The sequence below is a fragment of the Chrysemys picta genome, chromosome 3 (assembly GCF_011386835.1).
Source record: "Chrysemys picta bellii isolate R12L10 chromosome 3, ASM1138683v2, whole genome shotgun sequence".
NCBI lineage: Eukaryota > Metazoa > Chordata > Testudines > Emydidae > Chrysemys > Chrysemys picta.
In genome coordinates, this window is record NC_088793.1 from 38,824,581 (window position 1) to 38,850,917 (window position 26,337).

Sequence of the window (26,337 nt, forward strand, 5' to 3'; positions counted from 1 at the left end):
CACTCTTACAAATCTCAAAATACCAATTTAAGAGAACCAAAGACTTTTGGAGCTAGATCCCAAATCCTTTGCTGATGTCTCAGTATATAATCACTTGTACTAAAATTAGTGCTTAAAATGCCCTTTCAATGGCCACAACATTCATTTTAACCTTCCATTAAAGTAATGAATCTCTTTGAAGAATAGGGATATATCCAATGAAAAAGTAGCACAGGCCTGAAAATCCCTTACGTACAGTACTACCACTATGGAAGGAAAGACAAATCTTTCCAATTTCTTTCACATCCCCAAAAGAGAAGGCAGACGTGACCTTTGTTAAGATAACCTAACCTGTAAATTCCAATCCACATGGGAAGGCTATCAGTAAGATAGTAAGATAAAGCCCACTTTTAGGGAGTGCCCCTTCACTTTGGTGGTTATTGCTGAAAATCTCTGGAGTCAAATACTTAGGGCACATTTGCTTTGCAAGGCAAACTAAGGTATTTCTCCTTCTGAGAAGTGATCACTTCAGATAGCTGGTTCCCAAAGACTGTTTCACAAAGCTTTTCTATTATAGAAAGAAATCTCCGTTGGAGGAGCTCCAGGAACGGATGTTCCAAGGCACCATTTAGCCTATATCACATGAAGACATTCAAGATGGCTTGTACTCCAGGTATTTCATAATCCCTCAGGGTCAGGAGGAGTCAGGCTGATTCTAGATCTAAGTAAATTTAATACATTGATCAAGTCTAATCCATTTCACATGATCATGCGACAAAAGATTTATTGTAGTTTACTAAAAGGTGAATGGTCAGGATGTATAGATTTGATAAATATCCCTTTTATATCACATTAATTCCCTCAAACTCTTAGTAGCATATACAGTATACCAGTACAAGGTACCACATAATGTTTGCATAACTGCAAGGCACAGTTGCCACATATTCAAGGAGACTGAATATAAATCTTTGTATTACAGACTATTACTTGGAAATACTGAGAGGAAATGCTTCACCTTTTTCTCACTTCTACAAATTGGACTACTGTTTTTTAATACTCTGGTGAAATTTGGCCTTTTCCCCACTAGCACACACTAGGCTATTGATATACATACCCGATGTCTTGAAATCCACCTATTAGTTTATAGGTTAACTTTGATAGTGCCCTCCTTTATCTTCCTGATCCCTTCATCAGATTGCTTCTGTGGCTGATTATGCATGTCCCTCTAAGCAAAGGGAGACGCAAACACCAATCTTAAGATGAAAGAATCGGTACTGAGGATATTGTGGTAGAACACAGATTCCCACTGTCCTTGCAACTTAAGAATCTCTAAGTCTCTGAAACAATGAAATAAACAGGTTTGTACCAGAGAGATGGCCTGTCCAATCTGCCTAGCATCAATCACATTCATTTATTCAAACTATTAGCAAGAAAGCAGTCACACGTTTGGTGAACACAGTAAAGCATTCCATATTAATCAGAGCAAAAAAAGCTAGGCACCTGTTTTGGTGTACCATATATGCAAAACATCTAACCAAAGAAATGACAGCCTTAAATGAAGAGGCCAGGAAACAGCTGTTCACTGCTTAGAACAATAAATGGAAAGAAATGCATTTTCCAGGATCAGAGAGGATTAATAAACAGAAGGGGAAGCAATCCTTCAGAATATGCTGGTGGACTCTTCTATTCATGTATATTGCTCTATATTTTCATCTTCTTTATAAAAGAAGGTGGAGAATACTGTGATGGGGGTATGTTGCCACCAACAGTATAATGGGGAAAAAAACCCACCAGCAATGACCAGAAGACCTTACTTCAGTCCCTTGATTGATGTTTGTTGTTACAAAATGTTAATATTGCCTTTCATCTCTAGTTTTCAGAGATGCAAAGGTATGCAAGTGATCAGGTCATGCTACTGTATAACAATTCTTGATGTCTTTGTTTTTGTACCAGATGTATCATTCCTACCAAACGAGACCTGTGTAAATGTAGAGATTGTTCAATATTTTCATTTTTAGTAGTTTGTATCATTTGAGTTAATATTACTCTGGTCAGAATTACTCTTTCCCGAGCCAAATTCAACTGGAAATAATAATGTGATTTTTTAAAAAACAAGTAGATCAATGCTGAAATGCATAAGCCTTAAAAATAGGGTTTAGAGAAAAGCTAGCTAGTAGATTCCCTCTGGATACCTCTAGTTCTTGTCGAATTGGGCCAGATATATTTATTATGCTTACTCTGCTATTTTTTGTTTAAAAACAAATTTGCTGCTAGATAGGCTTTCACTTGCTCCAATACTATATAGTTAAGGTGGTTACCATTTGGTATGCTTAGACAGTAGCATTTGTTAACCGTATTCGTCAAATGTTGTAATTTTTCTTCCAGTGCTCCTGTGAGACTGGACCTGATTCTGAGCTCACTTACATCAGTGTAAATCAGGAATAATTCCTTTTAAATAAGTGGAATTACATCTATGTAAAGTGATTTTATGTCTGTCACATCCTCCTTTACGAAATGTTAAATAGACACTGTTCTGTCTGTAAATGCATAACACAGTTGGGTAGCAATTCTTTCAGACCCTGAATAAGCAAGGTGCTTAAACATGTGCCCAATTTAAGCATGTGAACAGATCTGTTGGCTTTCCCAATTTTAAGCAAGAGAGTTAATGTGGCTAAGTATCTTGCTGAGTTCGGACTTTACATATTTAGTGTCTCAAAACATCAGATGCAGGCACAAGATCTTCTGGTCCTTCAAAAGTAAACAGTCTAGTTACAGCTTTGTACAATATAAGGGAAGCATTCACCTTTAATGATCCAAATACTGGATCCCTGCTGTAAATATATACACAAAGAACTTCCATTGACATCAGCAGCAGTTCTGCAAATGGAGTTAGGACAAATTATGCAATATTAATAATGAAATTTGAAGTCTGGATAAGAGACCTGAGAGGAGAGTATTACTGTAAGTGTTCACACCAGAACTACTTGACAGTTGATTTAATTTTGTTTTGTGTTAAAACTGTTTTATCTGTGAATATAGTTGTTTTGGTTGTATTAGCACTTGTTTTGTAACTTGCTGACTGTTGCCCAGAATCTTAATTGAAAACAAGGCATTGGCCTCACTGAGTAATGACTAATTACCTTTGGGCTTCACTGCAATCTGTTACTTTGCAGCTGTGCCAGGGGAGTTGGGGCACAGTCATATAGGACACTCACAGATTGTGGTTCCAGGAGAAGGGGCAATCTGAGGGGTTGTGCATCCAATACTTCTCTTACTTTCCTTTACCTGTGAACAAATGCAGAGTGATTCCTTGACTCCACCTCCTCCCCTTGGTGGGTGGCAGAGCAGCATATTAAATTACTCCCTCCTGGAGCAAAGTGGGATTTGGGGAGGAATTCAAGGGGAAAATATTGTAGTATTAGGAGTGTAGTCTTATATCTATTGTGACTCTTTGAAACTCAGTTCCTTACCAGTGATCCTCCCTTTGTCAAAACAGCTATGCACCATTGTTTACACAGGGATGTGCCTAAAGGCCCAGTCTAGAACTTAGTGAATAAAATGAAATACCTGCCCTCTGCATGGGTACTCCAAACAAATATGACCTGATGTTGTCCTTGAAAGTCTCACATCTGAAAGATGGCACATAAAGGAAGGTTTTCACATGATGTATAAGAATGAACTTTTAATATCCATTATCCCCGTGAATTCCATTGCTTTCCAGAGCCAGAAGTTCCAAAACAGAGAAAACAAAATTAAGCTGTCAAGGATATGTAGCAGTATAGGTAGAGAGTACCTAGCCTACATGAGTGTCTGTTGACATTTGCATTTGGTGGTTCCAAAAGCATGTGTGGAAATTCTGCTCACCAGCAAGTCACTATTAAAGATTCTAATTTGACCTCTTTTGCTAAGATTCTTGGTTCATGCAGCTTTAAGAGGGCCAAATGCTGCTCATTTTACTCAGGAAATGCTCCCATTGGAGTTACAGCATATATTCTACTGGAATTTTGAATGAATAAGGCCAGAAGGATTTCATCCAGAAAAGTGGAAGTTTCTGTTTCGCTAGTGAGGAGCTTATTTTTCCTCCTGAAATTTGCCACTATAACAGTTCCACCAGGGATTAATACTAAACTGAAAAGCATACTGAGAAAATTATCCTGTGAAACAAAAGCAACAATCTATAATACATATATTTATATAATCACGAGTAACTGTTATTATAGGAGTGTTGTCTCCTTTGCGTAATGGGTTCCAGAACAATTAAGTTGCATTCTTTTGTCACCTATACCACACATGAGACAATACTTTTATATCTTAAGAAGTACATTCACTTGAATTAATTAATTCAGGTTACAGATAGTCTGTGAGTCTGCAGGAGTTAGAATTAGCCAGCCAGCCAGTTTGCCAGTGCAGTCAGCAAAAGACAGAGAACTCTAATGCTAGCAAAGGAACAAGAAGTTGGGTTAAGGATATAAAAGTGGTAATTAGAGAGGACTATTCAAAGGATCAGGGAAATCAAGCTGGTTTTGGTCACCTTGGTTATTAAAACTTCCATGAATCAATGGGTATATGTAGGCTGCTACAGAAAATATGGATATTAATTTTTTTTATCCTCTCACCTATATTACATATATAAATAATACCTGGTGCCAAAGGTGGTTAATGTTTGTTTGATGAATTTTTTGAAGAATCTGTTCTATAGATTATATATTGGTAGTGTTTTGAAACATCTATGTGTGAGAAACCTTGTGCTAGCTAATTTATGACAGGATTAAGCCTTATTTGACATGAACTGATCATGTGAGCTGATCTAATTAAACTAGAATCCATAGCTTTGACAATCCTAATCTCACAAACTGCTGGAAGATGGCTAGATAAGCACTGAAGCATGGGACATCATGTCTGTTTTCAGTTATGCTGTTGTAAAGCTAAAGTAACTCCACTGATGTCAGCGACTTCAAAGAGCTGTATTTGGCTTGGCCTGCACCATATACAAAAAAGCATTAAAGAAATCAAGATTTTCATTATTTTTCCATATAGTGGATGAGATGTGAGCTCTTTGTTTATTACATACACTTTTAAGCATTGTACACACTGCACTGATTATTCCTTCTGATCTATATCATGTCCCATGTATCAAATTTGCAGTTCTACCATATCCCTAATGTTACAAAAAAGTGCTGTATAACTGAGAAACATTTCCTAAACAGCTTCCTGGACATGCAGCAAAGCACTGGACTAAAATCTTTATAGAGGAGCCCCCTACCTATCTTTGCATTGTCTGCAATAATTAAAACAGTCATTCAGTTTTAAAGGCAGGCTTCAGATTGAAAGTTGATTGTCATTTCTCCTCCCACTACAATATAATAAATAAAGACCTGCCCTCAGATAATTAAGCACCAGAAGAATTTAACAAAGTAGCAAGTGGAATACCAAATAACCAATAATTATTACTAGAACATTCAGAAGAGCAGTGGAACCACAGGACTTGGTAGATAAAGCAATCAATAGATTTAAAACTCATGTCTGATGAGTATAGTCTGTTTGTATACCGCTGTGCAAACATAGGAAAAGATATGGTCCATGCCCCAAGGCTGAGGGAACTGGGATTATTTAGTCCGCAGAAGAGAAGAATGAGGGGGGATTTGATAGCTGCTTTCAACTACCTGAAAAGGGGGTTCCAAAGAGGATGGATCTAGACTGTTCTCAGTGGTACCAGGTGACAGAACAAGGTGTAATGGTCTCAAGTTGCAGTGGGGGAGGTTTAGGTTGGATATTAGGAAGAACTTTTTCACTAGGAGTGTGGTGAAACACTGGAATGGGTTACCTAGGGAGGTGGTGGAATCTCTTTCCTTAGAGGTTTTTAAGGTCAGGCTTGACAAAGCCCTGGCTGGGATGATTTAGTTGGGAATTGGTCCTGCTTTGAGCAGGGGGTTGGACTAGATGAATTCTTGAGGTCCCTTCCAACCCTGATATTCTATGATTCTATGATCGAACAGATGTTACAGTTCAAACACAAAATGCCAGATGAGATCTAATCTGGAAGTGACATAATATTGTTGCTAGTATTTTTAATCGTCTCTTTTCTCTTTAGGGGACTATTGTTGAAAGTCTGCATAGAAGTGAATATTTTAAGGGAGGATTTGTTTGAAGAAAGGGGAGGGAGGACTTCTGTTATACAGGGAGAGTGAGCAACTTCCAAGTGTAAAGGGGAGAATGGGAATGAGAATGAAGAAAAATACTGATACGAAAGGAATGATTAGGAGGTCAGGCTGGGAGGATTGCAGACAGTGGGTAAAGGAATCATGTGCCAGTTACAGCAGAGTATTAGGAAGATAAGAACGCAGAGATGTAGATAGGAGCAGCATTGTGCAGAGCCTTGAAAGTAAGGATGAAAAGCTTGAACTTAGTGTGAAAGGCAACAGGAGGACAGCGAAGGAATAAAAGGAAAGTGACATGGTCAGAGTGCAAGGAAAGGAAGATGGGTCTAGTGGCAGGAGAACAGTTGGTCAGAAGCAGGGGTAGGCAACATGTCCATATCCACATGCATGTCTGTGGATATTCTATTCTATTCTATTCTATTCTATCTATAGGTTTTTATATGACCCTCATTGTTGCAGTATGTGTGCGCCTTCAAGTAGTGCATTAAATGAGTAATATCTGTTTATCATGTCACCACTCTTTTCCTGTGCTGGTGGCATTGTTTGATGTAGGTATTATTTTGGGAGATTAACTCATCCATGATTTAGTACAGTCAGACCTAAATTATTGGAACTCTAGTTAAGTCTAGTTTCAGTTTTCACCTGATAATGTCCCCCAAGATTTGACTTTAGTGCATAAACACCTTCTGAACTATTTATGCCTTTTTCTCCACTACTTCGCAGCACCATTCTGATTGGGGAGCATTTCACACTCACTTTTCACCGGTGTACCTGACTACATAAAGTGTAGAGCAGTAGAGAATCAGGCCCAAAGAATTCATTAAGGTCATATGTATTAAAGTCTGACTAGTGCATAAAGACTTTGTGCAAGTACTGGGCTATTGCTGCTGCCACCTCCTACTGCCCAGCCAGCTGGTTTTGAGTTAGCTGGCTAGCTGTCTATAACTAGGTAAGTTAGCCAGCAGGGTTTGAAGGCTGCACTCATAGTCCCTGTTTTTCTCAACCATCTATCTGAAGATTTATTTTCTCTTGAGATCTCCCAATAATGTGGGTTCTATTTTATTGGTTTTCTTAATTTTGAGCTGAAATAATGACATCATATCAATTGAACGATCATACCTGTTCTTGAAATGTCTTGAAAATGTAGTTTGGGCTGGATGGGTTTGGAAGCATGAAGGGTGCGATTTTCAAGAGCACTTAATGTTGCTGTAACTCGGCTCTCATTGAAGCTAAGGGAAGTATTATCCCCATTGACTTAACTGGAAGCAAAGTTAGACTAACTGAGTACTTTTGAAAAACCCACGCAAGATTTCATGACTCTTTGTTAGGTTTATCTACCTCTGATCAGTAAACCATGGACTCAGTAAACATGGCTTCATTTGTGGGAAAAATATTAAAAACAGTGGTGAGCCAAATGTACTTGTTATTTAGAGGTACATAATTAGGAACTATCATCCTGTATTTATAAAAAGATAATTGTCCTGGAAAATGTGTGCCTTGCTTGAAGTCACTTGCTTGAAGTACTGTACATCAATGTATAGATTGTGGTGAAACAATTTACATGATTTATCTGAGTTTTAGGGAAGCATTTGATACTCTTCCAATGTATTTAGAAAGTCATAAAGCATAGTACAGCAGCAAATACAAAGTGTTAGAGTAAACAAATTAATAATGGGTAGATTAGTTCTATTGACTGATAAGAAGTCCATGCACTTCAATGTAGAGAAATTTAAGATAATGAGACTAGAGACCAAAAATAATCATACAAAAATGGACAAATAACTGAAAGTGAAAAAAACTGTAGAGTGATTTTAGTGTGAGTCATCTGCAGAATACTTGCAGGAAAAGAGCAAACATGATCTCAGGTGGATTTAGAGCAAGCGATTCTGATCTCATCACTAGTTTTATGTTGGTGTAACTCCTCTGAACTTCATTATAGCTACCCCGGTTTGCACCATTGTGAGAGTAGGAACAGGCTCAGAGAATAAATCAGAAAAATGTAATTTGTGCATTATAAGCTAAGACTGCATATATATAATGGAAATCTAGCTATTGTACTTATTTAATTATTTATTTTACTTGATTTATTTGATTGATGATCTACCTTCTGATGTCTCGGGGCACATAATCAAAATTTAATAAATACCATTGCAATACCCTTTTCCAATGAGCAAAAAGAAAAGGAAATTACCTTAAAACAAACAAACCCTTCCACTATTCAATCATCCCCTCAAAGACATGCATCAGAAAAGAGAAGTATTTGTACTGTTCTCTAAAGTTCAATAGATTCTAGTTCTGTTGGATATGGTAGGAAAATGAGTTCCAGAAAGAAACACACTCTGTTGAGATTGTTCTGCTACTAGCAACCAGATTTAAATGTGGGATCCTTGAAATTAGCTGTGGTGCTTGAGCTAAACCACTGCCACAGTGTATTGCAGGACATGCATGGTTTCAGGTAACTAAGCTTCAGCTTCAAGTTTTCAATCCCGAGTAATGTAAATTTCAGCAACCCCCAGAAGTCACAAAGACTCTATTGTCTTCCCCGGTTAGTAACTGCAAGCAAAGTAGCCAAATTTCACACTCAACAGTGTCAAATACTCTCATATCTAAAAGAATCAGCATAGACTCCTGACTATTCCTCACTGACAGGAGGAAATCCTCAGCCAATGAGATCAGCAGTCTCCATGACATACTAAAACCAGATTAACGGGGATGAAGGAATCCATGTGACACCAAAATTGTCTTGCCACAACCTTCAAGATAATCTTCCCAAGGATGGCAGATTAGAGGCAGGTCAATAGTTGACAAGATTACAGCATGAAGAACCTGACCAAAATTTTCCTAGGGAAGCCATTCAGTTGTCCTCCCTAGACACAAATCCTTTCCCACCAGGACAGGCAGTCCAATACAGAGCTACACAGCAGGTGGGAAATTCCTCACAATATGAAAGATCTGTCAGTTTCCAAGCAGAGCCACTGAGGATATACCAGGAGGACAGCCACTTGGAACAATCCTGCTGGAAATAACTTTGTGTGTACAGTAATAGAAAGAACGTTTTCTTCACCGATACCAATACCATACCAATAATGTTTATACACCCTGCAGCTGACTGGTCTCTGGGCAAGTCTGCCACTACCCTGCTCAGGGTGTGAAAGGTAAAACTATACCACTTTGAGGATGGAAAATAAGCAGAGAATGCTTAGGGGCTTCTGTGTCAATGGCTGAAAATTGAAGAGGATTCAGTATTCTATGGTAGCAGGCACATTGATAGAGTGAGTCACTGGCCATGGACTAAATGACATGAACTGAAGTGTAGGGTCTCTGCTAATTGGTGTCCTACCCTTCCATGATGATGCCACAGATAACAATAATCTACCCACAGATCTCAATCTACAGAATCTCCTGCTTTGTTTCCCCATACCTTCTATCACAAGTACCAATGAATCCAATCACCCAGAGCTGGTCCCTCCCTATCTTCAGCTCACAGTAGCATTGCTCAGCCTTCTCAACCACCAAACTGAGGGAACTAAAGGGGATGTAGATGCTGAAGCTGGCTCCTGAAAAAATGATGTGGTGGGGGAAAGGGAAACAAGATCCATATCCTAAGAAAAAGCTTCTAAATTAGACAGAGTCTGTTACTCTTGCACATAGAATATTTATCTCCACTAGTTTCCCTACCACTGAACCCAGCCAGAGAATGGAAAAGGAGGAAAAGAAACCTAGCAGATCTCTCACCCCAGCCAGAGGGCTAATCAGACAGCATTATTAAGAAAACACCCAAAAGACCCCTTCCCAAAATGCAATTTTACCTAACAAGAACATCCTCAACCTCAGAATGGAGAGCAGATTCATCTAACCGGATATAATCATCTCCACATCACCCAGTGCAGCATAAACAAGCCATTCCACTTAACCATCAGCTTGTTCCCACATAACTTTGTCCCTGTCCCAGGGCCGGTGCAAGGAAGTTTCGCACCCTAGGCGAAACTTCCACCTTGCGCCCCCCCGCCAGCCCTGCGGCAGCTCCCCGCCCTGAGGCGCCCCTCACCCCCGGGGAACTCCTCCCGCCCCGGGGAGCCGTGTGGCAGCTCCCCACCCTAGCTCACCTCTGCTCCGCCTCCTCCCCGAGCACGCCGTCCCCGCTCTAATTCTCCTCTCATCCCAGGCTTGTGGCACCAAACAGCTGATTGGTGCAGCAAGCCTGGGAGGCGGGAGAAGTGGAGCAGTGACGGTGTGCTCGGGGAGGGGGCGTAGCAGAGGTGAGCTGGGGTGGAGAACCCTGCGGCAGCTCCCCCTCCTGCCCTGAGGCACCCACCCGTCCGCGGCAGCTTCCCCCCCCCCCGGCCCAGAGAGCCGTGCGGCAGCTCCCCACCCCAGCTCACCTCTGCTCCGCCTCCTCCCCGAGCATGCCGCCCTCGCTCTAATTCTCCTCCCCTCCCAGGCTTGCGGTGCCAAACAGCTGATTGGCACCGCAAGCCTGGGAGGTGGGAGAAATGGAGCAGCTGCTGCACTGAGAGAGGGAGTCTGAGCCGCACGTGTCAGCGCGCCACTGGCAGCCCAGTCCAGGAACGCTGTAAAAAAAAAATTGGGGGCACCGCTTTTTGTCGCGCCCAAATCTTGGCGTCCTAGGCAACCGCCTAGTTTGCCTTAATGGTAGCACCGGCCCTGCCCTGTCCACAACCCAAAAATATCTTAAAGTGATTCCTAACCTCCCCCAACCATTTCTTCTGTGTAACAGAATATTGCTGATCCTCAACAAGCTATGCAGCAAAGAGAAACCCAACGTTATGAGTAAAAGAACTCGAGTCAGGATTGCTCAGAGTGTTGTAAGTAAAAGGAGATTGAGTGCCCCACTAGCATCCAATCTGTAGCCCTAGAGGACAACTGTGGTAAGAAGAAAATGTGCATGTGATTATGGATTGGAAACATGTTCCCTGAGCTGCTCCCTGTGATTTTTAAACTGGTGTTCAGATCAGGCCTGCTGCCGTAGGGCGAAGATTCGGGAGGTCTCTGATTCCTGAGTGGTCTACAACTACACCACAGCCCCAAGAGCAGCTCTGCTGTGAACTAGATCTGTGAGTAGCTGCTCTTCATTCTGTGCTGCAGCTCCCCTGCTGTATTGCAGGGCTTGGAGAGCAGATTTCGCTGCTTCATCACCAGCTTCCCTGGTGGACAGTGGGAACCTGAGTTAGAGCAGGAAACCAGTACACACTGAACTGGCTATGTCTGCGCCCAGGACAGTGCCTGACACAGAATGGCTCCCCTACTCTACCCAGCTCCTTCCTCCCTCCAGGGAGCCTAGGAGAAGTGAAAGCAGTAGAAAATGAAGCAGCCGCAGTCACAGCTCCCTGATTATCTACCCAGCCCCCTGCACAGTCTCTGTGCAAAGGGAGTAGAGCTGGCCAGAGGGTCTGTCCCAAAGTATTGATTGCGGCCTCTTCACCTTTTCTGCAATAATGTTTTCCCCTCTGACTGAAAAGATTGGATACCACTGCCATGGTGAGATATAATGCTTGTGAGACAAAAGTCCCAGCCCTGTGGAAATGCCATCCCAGTGCATAGGTTGATACTGAGTAGGACACTGTAATTAAAGAAAAGCAAGTGGAATATCTTTTTTTTTTCCATAAGAAGGAAATGGAAAGTAAGTACTTCCCCTCAGGTCAAGTCAGATGTGAATGCAGTTTTGGAAAGAGAGGCCACACCATGGGTGAGAATTGCAGCTTGTGTAGAAGTACCCAGGCTCGCTTTCATCTAGCTAGCCTGCTAACAATAGCAGTGAAGATGCCTCAAAGCAGGCTTCAGCATGAGTTATACCAACCTACCTGAATCCCCTGGGTACACACTCAAATTTGTGTCCTGCAATGAAGCCTGCAATACCATGTCCTTACTGCTATTTATAGCGATCTGGCTAGATTAAAGCTAAGGTGGGTAGTCTACATGAACTGTAAATCACATTCCTGTTTGCAATGTAAACATAGCCTAAGAGTGAGGAAAAAACTGACATACCCCTTGGAGAATGGTTGCTGTTAAAACTGCCCCTTCAGATATCCCTATGCTCCCTGGAAATATTCAGAAAAATGCCACTCAAAACAAAAAACACAACAACAACAAAGAGGGTGAATTAAATACTATGGGCCAGATCTTGTCATTTTTATTCACACTGAGTAGTTATCATACTCTGCAAGGAGTTCCATTTCAATAAATGAAATTACTTGTAGAGTAACATACTACTCACTGTTAGGGTTGCCAATTTTGGTTGGACGTAATCCTGGAGGTTTCATCACATGACATACTCTTTAATTAAAGATTAATCTTTAATTCCTGGTGACTCCAGGGCAATCCTGGAGGGGGGGGGGGGTTGGCAACCCTACATTGTGCATAAGAATGACAAAAATTGGCCCTTTGTAACTGTTGAACTGGTCTTAATCACCTCCTTGCTTGTCTGGAGTGCTCTCTTTGTCTAATTACATGGCTGATTCTATAATGTCAATGGGAATATCCCTGAGTAAGAACTTCTCATATTCTGCCATCACCTAATAGGAATATTTGTGAGGCAGGTTATTGTTCAATATGAGTAAGGGTGATAGAATTGGGTTTGCAGGAATGGGCCCTTAGATCATACCCTGTTTTGGGAAGAAACATGTTCACTGTAAAGCATCATGCACACCTCCATGGTACTGCATAAATAATAATAATAAATAATTGGATGGATAGGAAGCTGAAAAAGAATAATGGGAGCACAGGAGGTGATGGTAATAGTTGTTTGAGCCACAGAAGGCTAGAAAATAGCCATGGCTCAGATGGAACAAAAAACAGTGGTCACAAGAGGGATACAAAGGGAGAAAGAAGAGAGAGATTAGGATTATCAGAATAGGGTAAAACTGTATATGAATCCCTGCCCATTGAGATGAGAAGACACCCATTTTTTACTAGAGCACATTTATCAATTTCATGGTTCCAAAATTATTAATTAAAATGTATGTTGGTTATTTTCAATTTTATCTTAATATGAACAATTAAAGAACATCTTTATTTGCCAGTGACACTTCTATAGTTAGGTACAAATTCTGATTCTGCAAGGATGCCTATTATTCCTTTTTAAATACCTGGCACTTTTTACTATTTGAAGGGAAAAAAACAAAAACCCTACACCACACATCAGTTAGTAAGACCAGATAAAAAGTGGAACAGAGAGAAAATGAAAAGACTAACTGAAAGAAAATAATTTTTTTAAGGAAGAAAAGACACAGTAAGAAAGAATAGTTAATTATGTTCTATATCTGAAGGTCTGTACAGACCTGCTTTGCAGCACTCACTCCTATTTTATAATACTGAACCCCACTGTGATGTGATGTGTTCTTCAGCTCAGACTTTCCTTACAGTGTTTAATGACTTCCACACTTCATTCATTTCTCTTTGAGCATTGGTTATTATTTGAATGCTGTAATTATTGTGGGAGATTCTAAGGAGTGGAACCCAACATTACCTCTATAGTAAGTGTTTTTTAGGGAGGAAGTAGAAAAAAAATTACATAGATGTTATATAGTATTTAAAATGCGTCTAAGAAATAATTAGACATTTTTTTAATCCTGGATATTTTATTTTATGTGTTTGCAAATAGAGGTAAAAATATGTCAAATATTATACAAATAAATTGCTTTGGTTTTTAACTTAACAAACTCACAGCAAAGGAGAATAACAGGAACTGGGCAGAGGCAAAGAGTTACATATGGTCAGCCCTGAGTGCCTACTTGATCCTTGGAATCCACATGGATTTTGAAAGATTTGGGGTGTGATCCCAATTCCACTGAAGTCAATGGGAGTTTTTCAGTTGACTTCAGTGAATTTTGGATTAGACTCTTCCACAGTGTGGAGTATGAGCCCTCTAGAAATTTGGACCTTATATGATCTGACAGTGTCCCTTTAAACTTTTTTATACTGACTTTGAAATATTCCAGACATGCTTGTGTGGGGTATAGACCTATGTATGAACATCTATATTTATCACTTTGTTGGACCAGAAGGAGGAAAGGGGCAACCCAATTACATTGCATACTGTACAGTGAGGAACTGGTGTATGACTAAGTCAGTAGTGAGATGAGTCAGGTGTCATAAAAAACAGAGGATGCTGATTGGATGATGAAAAATTCCATCTGTTCAGGAAGCTAGTATAACCACATAGGTTGGGAATTGGTAGCCATGTTATTTTCCCTCATGCCCATGAAAAAGCAGATAAAATGACAGGCACACCACAGATTTGAGAAACCTTTGGTTTGTGAAATCTGTGGCTTTTGATAGGAATGTAGCTACTACTGAAGTATCATTGCCTCTCTCTGCAGAATCTCTGAAACTAAATGCTGTATATTTTCCTTTTAAAAAGAAGGTGCTACTTTGCATGAGTTCTTACAGTAAAAATATGGCAAGGTTTATTCTACCAAACAGATGTATAAAAATGTATTTGGTAGAAGCAAAGGGAGGAAGCACTGTCAGGAGGTCTAAGTCTTATTCCTGGCTCTCCAGTGACTCACTGTGTGATCTGGAATGGCTCACTCAATTTCTCTGTGTCTCGTTTCTCCCATCTGTAAAATGGAGCTAAAAATACCTACCTCACAGGGGTGTTGTGAGGCTTTATTAATTAATTTTTGTAAAGTGCTTTGAGATCCTTGGATGAAAGGTGCTATGGGAAAGCCAATATGCTTCACTTTTGTAAGGGCAGAAATACAGGAACACACATATGTTCAGGTGGCTGAAGGAAGCTGATACTTTAAAAAAGCTGAAAATTGTCCAGCTACCTAGTATAACAGCACATCTTGATGTTTGTTATTTCCTATAGGATATGTAAAGAGCAACTTCCATGGTCAAAACCGTGGAGGAATTATACTTTGGCTCATCGCAGAGCTACTCCCTACAAGCTACTCAGTTTACCTCACACGTGCAGAAATGTTCAAGACATTTAGAGAAACAGACACACAGATTCCAGCCAACAATTAAGTCTGCTCTATTGCCGAACCATCTGTAGACAGACACCACTTACATAAGGCTAGATCATGCCTTAAAGGCACAGCAAGGCATAGTAAGAGGGGAGGTACCCTCCTAGGAGATAACCAGGAGACCTCCTGGTTGGGCCAGGATGGGGGGAGCACAATCTGCAACTTCCCTTATGCATATTCCCTGTCCATGAAGCCAGCCAGCACATAGGAAGGATCAGAGTGATAGCTGGATCCACACGTACCCCAACCCACTCTTGGCCACTTGTACCTTGGAGAAACATTTTGATAGCAAACAATCTGCTTTCCCAGGTGTAACTTACAATTTTAGCCAGGTTGTGTAAACGGTGGGGTAAGGTGCCATACTGCCTCCCCACACAGCCATATAACAGCCAATCAAGATCTCACCTATAATGTGTGGAGTCCTAATAAAATTATCATTAAACATACAAAATATGAGGAACCAGTTAAAAGTTAAACTTTGGTAGCATAAAAATAATAATAGCATGGTAAGATTTTATACAGTTGAATCAAAGGGACATTGTTTTGTATAAAATAATTTTGCCTCATTGTTAAACTAAAATATTTCCAAAATCATGTTGACTAAAACATATGCTAATTTGGGACTTGAACCTTCGGGGTGATGACCATTCTTGCCTGACCTAGCAAAGCACTTACGTACGTAGCTTCAAAACTAAGCATATGCCTAAGAGCACTGCTGGATCTGGCCAGAGTTCTGATCGCCCTGGAGAACTGTGTCTTGGACCAGATGATAGTGGTACATGCGTCTGTAGTTTTCCTCAAAAAAAAAAAAAAAGTTACTGCATGGAGTTAATTAATAAATGTTTCCCTAGAAACATAATTGTTTTTAAAGAAATATAAAGTAGGAGACAAATAGTAACTGAAGGATTAAAAGAGTTTATTCCCGTTTCCCTCATCAAAGATTCAAACATTACACTTTCTTCTTCTCCTCCACTTGCCCCTCCTCCTTCTTTTTTGGGTTGAATGGGCATGAGAGCTTAAATGGATAAAACCAAACTAACAGAATAAATAATATTAAAGTTAAGCTTTTACCCAGCTTCACAAGCACTCAAAAGAAATTTATGTCTTTACTCAGGAAATAAGTGATTCATATTTTGGCTTTGTACTATAGTATAGGCAAAGTGCTGCACACTCATCCATTGGTAATCATCCATATGTCATTCAAGTCAAAACACCAACTCAGAATTCAAAGGTTCAAAAGGTGTTGTGTGGAACACTCAGTGCACACATGACCAGTCCTAATATGAATGAACTGAGAGAATATACATCTTCATGACCTGTCTTTCAATATGCTGTTAAACATACGCTGGCTTCACAACAGCTTTTGGAAGTTAAAGTCTTAGGCTTGAAGACATCAGCATTTTTCAGAGGTGTAGCTTACTGCCCCATTAATTCCTCTCACTGTTACTTCTTTCACCTCTGGTTGCCTGTCAGACACAACTGCAAGAAGTACTATGTGAAAGCAGCAGTTTCCACTGAATATTCTTCATACAGATGGTCCTGGGCCATAATATTTCAGTAATGTGAGATTCGTTTATAAATTTCATTTTAGAATACGATCATTAGAGTATTAAGCACATTTGATTTTCTTATTCCACAGACTAATTGTCTAACTTAACTACCTACTTCTATGCAAACACATAAAACGGAAATTTTTTAAATAGCTGAACTCTATCCCCAAGTCTTGCTCTGAGAAAACCAAGTTCTGACGCACTTCAATTTTAGTGAACTGAAGCCATCAGAATTTTGGATATCACAAAAATAATAGACTTGTAAACTAAAATAATACCAAGATTGACAATAAAAATGGGTTTGATGACAATGACTTATCACCTGAATATAACACACATCTTTGCTTGTTAATAATCCGCTATACTATACTTAATTAGCTAATGTAGTTTGCACAATATACTACCCTCGGATCTCTGCTCTTCCTTTCGTAGACACACCCTAATCCACTATGTATATCAGTTCTGCTGCTTAACGACAGCTTCCTCTCATCCCAGGATCCCCAAGCACTGTGTAGAATGAACACTAGCATGTGGCTGAAGTATTATATTTCTCACTGTTGAGCTTTGTATTTAAAATTCTGATTTATTCTTTTGTCCGCCAACCTGCAGAAAATATTCTTTTATGCCAAAAGCATGCCTGTCAGCAAATTTTAGTATATTAAATTCTCCTGCTACCTGAAATTTCCCACTACATTTTGTTTAACCCAAAGCACAAAGGTCACAGCTTAGAAATTGTTATATCTACAATTGTACCCAAATACATCCGAGTCCCTATGATGTTAACTTATGCTGATGAGCCAGCTCTTGAGCTGGTGCAAATCAGCATAACTCCATTGATTGAACTGGCCCAGTGTGCCATTCTAATTACTAAATGGGGGAAGCCCTTTGTAAAAAAAAATGTGAGTTACTGTTACATATAAGTGCTTGCAGCAAATATTCAAAATGTTTGAGTAGCTGAGTGTCAAAATATATTTTATATTGTGTTTTTAGTCAATAACAATTGACCTATGTTTATTTAAGAACTTGTGATGGTGATGCACATTAACTTTTGAATTACCATGAGATATATTCAAGGGTATCCCTGGTATCTCAGAGTGACTCATTCTATTCACAAAGTTGCCCCTCTGTTACTCACTAGTTATTGGAGCAGAACTCAGTAAAACAGAGTTACTATGTGTCATCTTGTGATATTGTGATGTACAGGATAACAAGTCAACACAGGAGTTATCTAATGTGGCCTTTGTATAGACAAGACACTTTGGATTGAAGCCAATGTCATGTATGTAAGCGAATCTAAATTGGGGATAGTGTAACTACTTACACTTATATTGTACATACTGTTATTTCTACTTTCGTTTTATGTAATGATTATCTAACAGTTTTTTGCTTGTTCATAGTTTGCAATAGCTAAGCAATAGATTTTGAATTCTAGCTACGGGTGCACTTATTGAAATGTATTTGTACCTCTTTGTGTACTTGTCTTGATAGTTGTTTTTCATATAGCACTAATTGTGTATACGGTGCTTATATAAGAACCAATTCTCTTTTGGCGTACATTAATTAATTAATTAAGAAAACAAACCCTATAACGCTCACTCCTTTGAAAACATGGGAGTGAGGAAAGTTAAACCAACCTAAGAAAATATAATAGTTTGAATAATATAATTATAAAATAAGCCCAATAAAACTATAAATAAAGAAGAGAAAGGAGAAATAGAAGAATTTATGCTTTAATATTTTAGAAATAATGCCAATAATAAAATTTTGTAAAAATTGTCTTTTTTCCTGCATAATTAATAGTTTATTATATGATAAATGAAAGAAATTAATGGTGCATAGAAAATATATAAAAATGCCCTTTGGGGCTTTACTGATATTCATTTGCTTAATACCAGTGGTTTCTACTTACCTCAACATGGGTCTTAGTGTTCTAGAGCTACTGTATGATAAACATTATTTGACTTGCAGTTTGTTTTCTGTCCATGCTATTGCAACAACAGTTCCAATTCTAGCCACTTTTTTCTTTTCTTTTCCTTTTTCTTTCTTTCTTTGTTTCTTTCTTTGTTTCTTTCTTTTTTTATGCAGAAGACCATCAAATGAATTGTCACAATACTCGAATAATGCAAGACACAGAAAAAGATGATAACAATAATGATGAGTATGATAATTATGATGAACTGGTGGCCAAGTCATTGTTAAATCTTGGCAAAATTGCAGAGGATGCAGCATACAGAGCCAGGACAGAATCAGAAATGAACAGCAATACATCTAATAGTCTGGAAGATGATAGTGACAAAAATGAAAATATTGGTCGGAAAAGTGAGCTGAGTTTAGATTTAGACAGTGATGTTGTTAGGGAAACAGTGGACTCCCTTAAATTATTAGCACAAGGACATGGTGTAGTGCTTTCAGAAAACATTAACGACAGAAATTATGCAGACAATATTTCACAGCAAGATAACAGGAATATGAACTTTGTAATGCTAGGGAAGCCTATGAACAATGGACTTATGGAAAAAATGGTGGAGGAGAGTGATGAAGAGGTGTGTCTCAGCAGTTTGGAATGCTTAAGGAACCAGTGTTTTGATCTGGCTAGGAAACTCAGTGAGACGAACCCACAGGAAAGAAATCAGCAGCAAAATATGAATGCTCGTCAACATGTCAGGCAAGAAGATGACTTCCAAGGAAGAACGCCAGATCGGAATTACTCTGACATGATGAACTTAATGAGGCTTGAAGAACAGTTGAGTCCCAGATCTAGAACTTTTTCTAGCTGTGCAAAGGAGGATGGGTGTCATGAAAGAGATGATGATACCACCTCTATTACTTCAGACAGGTCTGAAGAAGTTTTTGATATGACAAAAGGTAACTTAACCCTGCTTGAGAAAGCTATTGCTTTGGAAACTGAGAGAGCAAAAGCCATGAGGGAAAAAATGGCAATGGAAGCTGGAAGGAGGGATAATATGAGATCATTTGAGGAGCAGCCTCCGCGACAACTTTCTGGGGATGACAGGAAGCCTAAATCCAGTGACGGCCATGTCAAAAAGCCATATTATGGTAAAGGTAATATTTCTATATACCGTATGTTGTGTCATGAAAAAGTGTGAGCTAACATGATAATAAGTGATGCTTAGAACTCTAATGTGAAGTCATTGTTTATTTAATTTGTATGACTATGGCGTGATTCTAAAATAGCATCATGCTGTGATTACCTAATAGAACAACTCATTCTACAGTGTTAGAAACATGTACAGTATTTCAGTGCGATATCATTTGGCTAAATAGAAAAACATAACTTTTCAGGGAAACAAAACAAATAAGAGATCATGTTGAAAGAGGCAAAGATGATTCTAAAGGGTATTATGATTACAAATATGAGGAGAATTGCATTGCATACTCTATTGAATGGTGGGGATTTATGTAGCGGTTAGTCAATCAGCTATGAAGTGCATATTTTACAGATTGGATTGGGTAGGTGGCATCATGATTTATAAAATTATCATCAAATGACAGTTATTGATGAAGCCTCTCCCATCTAAAACGTAGAGTTGCCTGATAGAAATTGAACAGTATCAGAATGACCGATAACATAAGATAGGGGCAGTGACTGCACATTAATTATCTTAAGATACTAAGGTAATGGAAACCATTTGCTATGCAAGGCATAGTGTGGCCTGGGCTGAGATCAATAGCAATTTCTTTCTTATATGCATTCCACTTCACTGGTTTCATTCCATTGTGGAAACAGTTAAGGTGCTGCCTTAACCATAATTATATATATATAACTATATATATATATATATATATATAAAGTTAATTTTTAAATATGTTTTAATTTAAAGAATTATCCTAGTAATGGTGTGTTAATATTAACATACCACTTTGTATGTGTCCACATATATATGCATAAGGGCTCTGTCCTATACAGCATTCAATACCTCCCGAAATTGTTGAACACCCTGAATTCCTATTGACTTTAATGGAAGTTGAGGGCTCTGCATTTCTAAGGAGGTGTTAAGCATGTTGCTGGATTGGTTATATATTGTATTTCTTATAGAAATACCTGGTTTCATCTCTATAATTTAGACTGTGGGTTTGGGGTTGTGGGTTATTTTGTTTTTTCCATTATAAACCTCTGATTTCAAAGGGTGATAACATGGCCATAAAATCTGGCTGTGAGATTAAAGTTGGCACACCACATCTCAGATCAGGAGATTTTTGATTTTATAAACAAGTTTTAAGGGGGGACAATGGCCAGTCTCTTATAAGTTATACAAACAGGAACATGAAAGTTATTGGTTTCAGAAACTCATCTACAATGTAGCTTAGAAATTTTGTTTGCTTTCAGACACAAAGATTGTAGTCCACTGTATGAACTAGTAATGTTGGGTGTTTGGGGAAGACATTTTTTAAGTTTAGTTAAACAGTTATTCCATAGCCAGGTGGATTTTTCTATTGTTTGCATGTGACACATACTAGGTATATGTTCCTTTCTTAATGTGTGTATGTAACAAAACCAAACAGAACATGGCAAACCAGTGCTGACATCTTAAAATCCTTAAAACAGTGTTTTCCAGATCTGCCAAGCCATGAATGCTTAGGAAAACACAAACATATATCTCTGCAGTTGCCAAAGAATTAATCTAGAAGTAGTGGAAATATGGGCTTCTTATTTCAGTGATTTCTAGAGCTTCCCTGATGCCAACCTACTTCTAAGGAACTGCCTGATGAATTGGAGATAGGCCCAAACACAACCCTTGAATACAAAGAAAAGCCCTGAAATTTATGGTAGTTTGGATCAGGAAACTTTACAGCTGTGACCCTTCTCTCTTTTTCATAGAAGAAAGGCTGGAGGAGAGAGGGAGGAGAATGATTCCTTCCTCACTAGAGAAGATTGAGAAAAACAAAATATTGCAGTGAATTAGAGGGGGGATGAAAGAAAGGGAGTTATTTATGTCATTCATTCTCATATCACATATAATCTCCCAAACATGCTTGCAAAAGTTCTCCAAGGAGATGAATGATACAATTAAAGGGAAATTGTAACTCCTGTCTTCTCTCTTCAGGAGCTCTGCTCTCAGAGATCACTGAAACAACAAAGGCATGGCAAGCCACATTTTTTTCCGCCATTTAAAATTTTTCAGAGACTCTTTCCTCCAAGACTGATGACTTTTAAAACCTTGTGACCCAGCTTGGGCAAGCTTTGCTCGGGCAAAACTTCTACTATGGCAAGGATTGAGTGAGGATTTCAGGATTAGGCTCTTAAAAAAATTAAAAACAATAAAGTGGTATTCTCGATTGAAGGAAGGGATTCAATAAGAGACGATCAGCTAGTCAAAATATTTATGCATTTATATTGAGAGGTGACTATAATCCTGAGCCCTAAGTTTTCTGCATAGTTGCATAGAGTTTTAGCTGGATGTCTTCTATTAAGTCAATGGGAAATTGTGCAAATAAAATTCCATGCAAGTTTCGGAAATGTAAGATTAGTGCGCAGCATCTTTTCTGACTTGCTAGACCATAAAGGCTCTTTTGGAGCTCATAAACCCTATTATTCTAAGGATCTGAAAACTCAGGAGAATTTGCATGACCAGCTCCTCAGCTGGTCTAAATTCGCATTCCTCCATTGACTACTATAGAGCTACAGAGTTTACATCCGCTGAAGTTCTAGTCCATGGACTCTAGAGAAGCCATTATGGTCTATTGTGTTATTCATCTGCATTTTAATAGTCCTTGAATACTGGTATATTTACATTATACTTATTTTATTTATTTTTATTATTCACTTATCTAACACTTTCCCCACATTTCAATGTGCTTTATACAAAAAGTTGTACAGAGTTGTGTGTGAGAATGAAAATGGGACTGGTGGTCTAGTGGTCTCAGCACAGGTATATGTGGCAGAAACTCCTGAGTTCTAATTCTAGCTTTGATACTGACTCCTTCTGTACCCTTGCGTTTAACTGCTAAAACTCAATTTCCCAAAGTGTAAACTGGGGATAATGGTATTTACTTACTTCACAGGGGTTTTGTGATGTTTATATGACTGGACAGAGCTTTGAAGATGAAATTTTGTAAATAAATACATTTACCGTTGAACAGCAGAAAACATAGTACTGTATGTTACACCTGACATACATGCAAACTAGAATAAAACATTAGCAATTAAAAATGCATTTGTGACAGCTAAGTTTAAAGTGTGATCTTAAAAGTTAATATTGGAAATTAGGCCAGGAGAGCAATCACCATGTGATAAAGAGTTTCTCATAAGCCAAGATGGTTGAGCAAGGGTTGGGAATTTAGAATATGCAACCACATGAGAATATAAAAATAAAAATCTGCAATTGAATGTGAACTGTAGGTAGTATGTACGCTTTATCTACTAAAAAAAGATTGTACCCAAATCTCTAGAAGTACTTAAAGGGTCCCTTGATGTCACTGGGGTTGTACCTGCTCAACAAGGGCTGAATTTTACCATAAGACTTAATAGAAATCTAATAGCAAAACCTTATTTCCAAAGAAAAAAAGCATAAATCCTGCAGTGAAGAAATAACAGGAGCAGCATAAAATATATAAAAGATGATAGATCAGTTTGGGTTCTGAATTCAGAAGATTGATGATGAATTAGAATAGGTGATGATGTTTGCTCTTAGCTATTAACTTAGAATAAGACAGAATCTTTGTAGCCAGAGTAGCATGAACCTTTTTTCTTAAATACTGGTGTATAAATCAGTTCTATTCGCCAAAATCGGGCAACAGTGTTAAAGATGATGTGGTGTAGCTTGTATTACGTGCTGAGTTGGAAGCCTTGGGATGTTACTTTACAAATGTTCTATTACAGGAAACAAACTGATGAAATATGTGATCAAGTTCTAGTTCAGGAATAATTTCACCAGTAGTTCCATTACTTTCTTGGCAGAAAATAATAGTTTATTGAACAGAAGTCTCCTTAGGCCCTTTCGTTGACTTGTACACAAAGAAACAAACTGCATTATAGAAGTTTATTAATCTTTTAAGCTTATGAATAGACAAACTTTATAGATGCATGATTATAATGGCCCAAATTCAAAATAAGGGATTGTTACATCTGATTAGCTCTTTTACCCCATCATGGCTTATTGGAGGACAAAATGCTTTTATATGTTTTTGTATTCTACTACTTCATAAAGAATTTAGGGAAATCAGCGTCATCTGCTTAGAGTGAGTTTGAGGATATATTTGTGCTGAATCTTTGAATCAGTATGCTAAGGAGCTGGGTCTGCTAACCTCAAGAGACTGAACTTCTATGACAGTACATTTGCAGGCTTCAGTACATCAAGCGAAAAGAAAGGGGGGAACCATCTAACAGTTTCAGAGTGTCCTTACACTCTTAAGCTGATGCTTGCCAGCAGAACATTGATTGACAGTGGTGTGGCTTTGCTGTAAGAAGGTCACTACCCAATCACTATGATAAGTATTGCTGTGATCATAGGCGCCTGCAGTATGAAAAGAAGATAATGGGGATAAAAGTGACAAAATTGTTTTAAGAAGCAGCAGTTTTTTCTTCTAGTATTTTTAAGAACATTTACCAAAGAATAACTTACAACATTAAATGAACCTTCTTACAGAAATTTGGAAAGCATAATTCATTTGACACATTTGTTGTAAATTATAGATCCCTCAAGAACAGAAAAGAAAGAGAGCAAATGTCCTACCCCTGGGTGTGATGGAACTGGCCATGTAACGGGGCTTTACCCCCATCACCGCAGTTTGTCAGGATGCCCACACAAAGATAGGGTCCCTCCAGAAAGTAAGTCCACATTGTTTCATGGAAACTGGGGATAAAACTCCAAAGATTTTTCTAGCATGCTTTTTAAACCTTTTTTTATTTCCATTTTATGGTATGGTATGTCTCAGTTAAGCATCCTGTTCTGTGCTATAGTTTTTTTCTTTATTCCATCATTTTCATATCTCTAATAACTTTTAAACTAAAAAGAACAACTTTTAAAGCTGTATTCTTTGATTCTGATAATGTTAGGTTATTTTTAACAGATGCATTCAATCTGCAGAGAAAGATTTTCAGAAACACTGCACTGCTTTTACTTCTGAGTGCTGATGTCACAGCATGACCTTCCCTGTTGTTTAGTGCAAAAACAATTGTGCTTTCAAGTTTGAAAAACTCACTACCCATTTTATTTGTGTGTTTATTTGGAGACATAATGAAGAAATTTACATTATAAAAAAAAGAGAGAGAGAGAGAGAGAGAGAGAAAGAATTTGGCCCTTTAGTAGTAGTATCCAGGATTTTGAGCCATATTCTCTTGTCGTTTACATGGGTGCATCTTCCCTTAAAGTAAATGAATTCTGTGAGGACTGAAGTCAAAGGAAGTTGCACTTGTGTAGAAGAAAGGAGGATTTGGTCTTGAAAGTTTAAGCTAGATCCTCAGATGGTATAAATTGGTATAGTTCCACTCAAGCTAACTGAGCTGTGCTGATTTATACCAGCTGAGGATCTGGCTAGGGTCTGATTCTCTTTCTTACTTTCACTGGTGTAAAACGGGAGTTATATCATTGAATTCTGTGGGCCTGTCTCTCCATTGTCTTGCAAATTGAGGAGTAATTTATACCTGTGTAAATTAAAATGGGTGCAAAACCCATCCAAATCAGAAGGGCAACATTTGACACCCATTTAGGGTGACCAGACAGCAAGTGTGAAAAATCAGGACAGTGGGTGGGGGGTAATAGGAGCCTATATAAGAAAAAGACCCAACAATCTGGATTGTCCCTATAAATGGGGACATCTGGTCACCCTACACCCATTTTGCACAGGTGTCCAGAAGCGTCCATGCAGAAAAGAATCAGACCGAATGGAATTTCACTGGTATAAAACCAGTGCAAGTGGAAAGAGAATCAGGCCTCTAAGACTTACCCCTTAGCAGACTATGAGCCTGATTCATCACTGCAAAACTCCAGTTTTACAATGGCATAACCGTGTTGATGACAGTGCATTTACTGACATAAAACTGGAATAAGGCAGGTCTGAATTAGGCCCCAAATCTCCAAGAAAGATGTAGTCTGAGAAAGGGAAGCCAAAAGTGTAGTAGCGCAGAGAGAGAGAGAGAGAGAGAGAGAGAGTCTAACACAAAGTCTTCTCTTTCATAGCAGGGTTGTTCTTTCTAGAATTAAGATAATGAGGATGTACTTTAGGGAAGCTCATGGCATCTTGGTTGGTCTGTGAACACAGCAGATTAAACAAATTAATTTTTCCATTTTTGTAATTTGACCTGTAATTTTCTGAAGCACAAATATTTTCTCAGGTGCTCAAAGTTCTCTCTCGTTTTTTGTTAATGGTGAAAATAAAGCTCTTTAGAAGATGTTGTAAATCAAAGAAGAATATAGCTTTAAACTGTTTGCATGTTCCGTAGTTACTAAAATGAAAAAGGTGAGCTCATCTTTTTATTTATTTATTGAACTAATTTTCCTGTTATGCTGGCCTTGTGAAGCATGTTTCAAGAACAGCTTTGAATAGCAGGAATTTCAGAGTAAAGCTTTTGCATCTGCACACATTTTAATACACTGCCAGTGGTGGTGGTAATGGTGGTGATGATGATCTTTGAATCAGTCTCTATGGGTTAAATCCTCAAGTGTCTGCTTGGTTTTTATTCAATTCTTACTCAGCCAA

General features: G+C 38.6%; 1 protein-coding gene across 22 annotated transcripts in view; it reads left to right on the plus strand.

The window, feature by feature from the left end:
- The window catches only part of MYT1L (myelin transcription factor 1 like), a 386,408-nt gene that overhangs the window by 254,911 nt on the left and 105,160 nt on the right, over positions 1 to 26,337 (plus strand). For 9 of the 22 annotated variants that reach the window (XM_065587748.1, XM_042848749.2, XM_065587757.1 and 6 more), the window contains 3 exons: positions 557 to 652; positions 18,763 to 19,740; positions 24,332 to 24,466. In XM_065587748.1, the coding sequence (XP_065443820.1) occupies positions 557 to 652; positions 18,763 to 19,740; positions 24,332 to 24,466 (1,209 nt within the window). The remainder of the gene's footprint in view (positions 1 to 556; positions 653 to 18,762; positions 19,741 to 24,331; positions 24,467 to 26,337) is intronic. The other 13 variants (XM_024101612.3, XM_024101615.3, XM_065587750.1 and 10 more) reach the window with 6 other exon arrangements.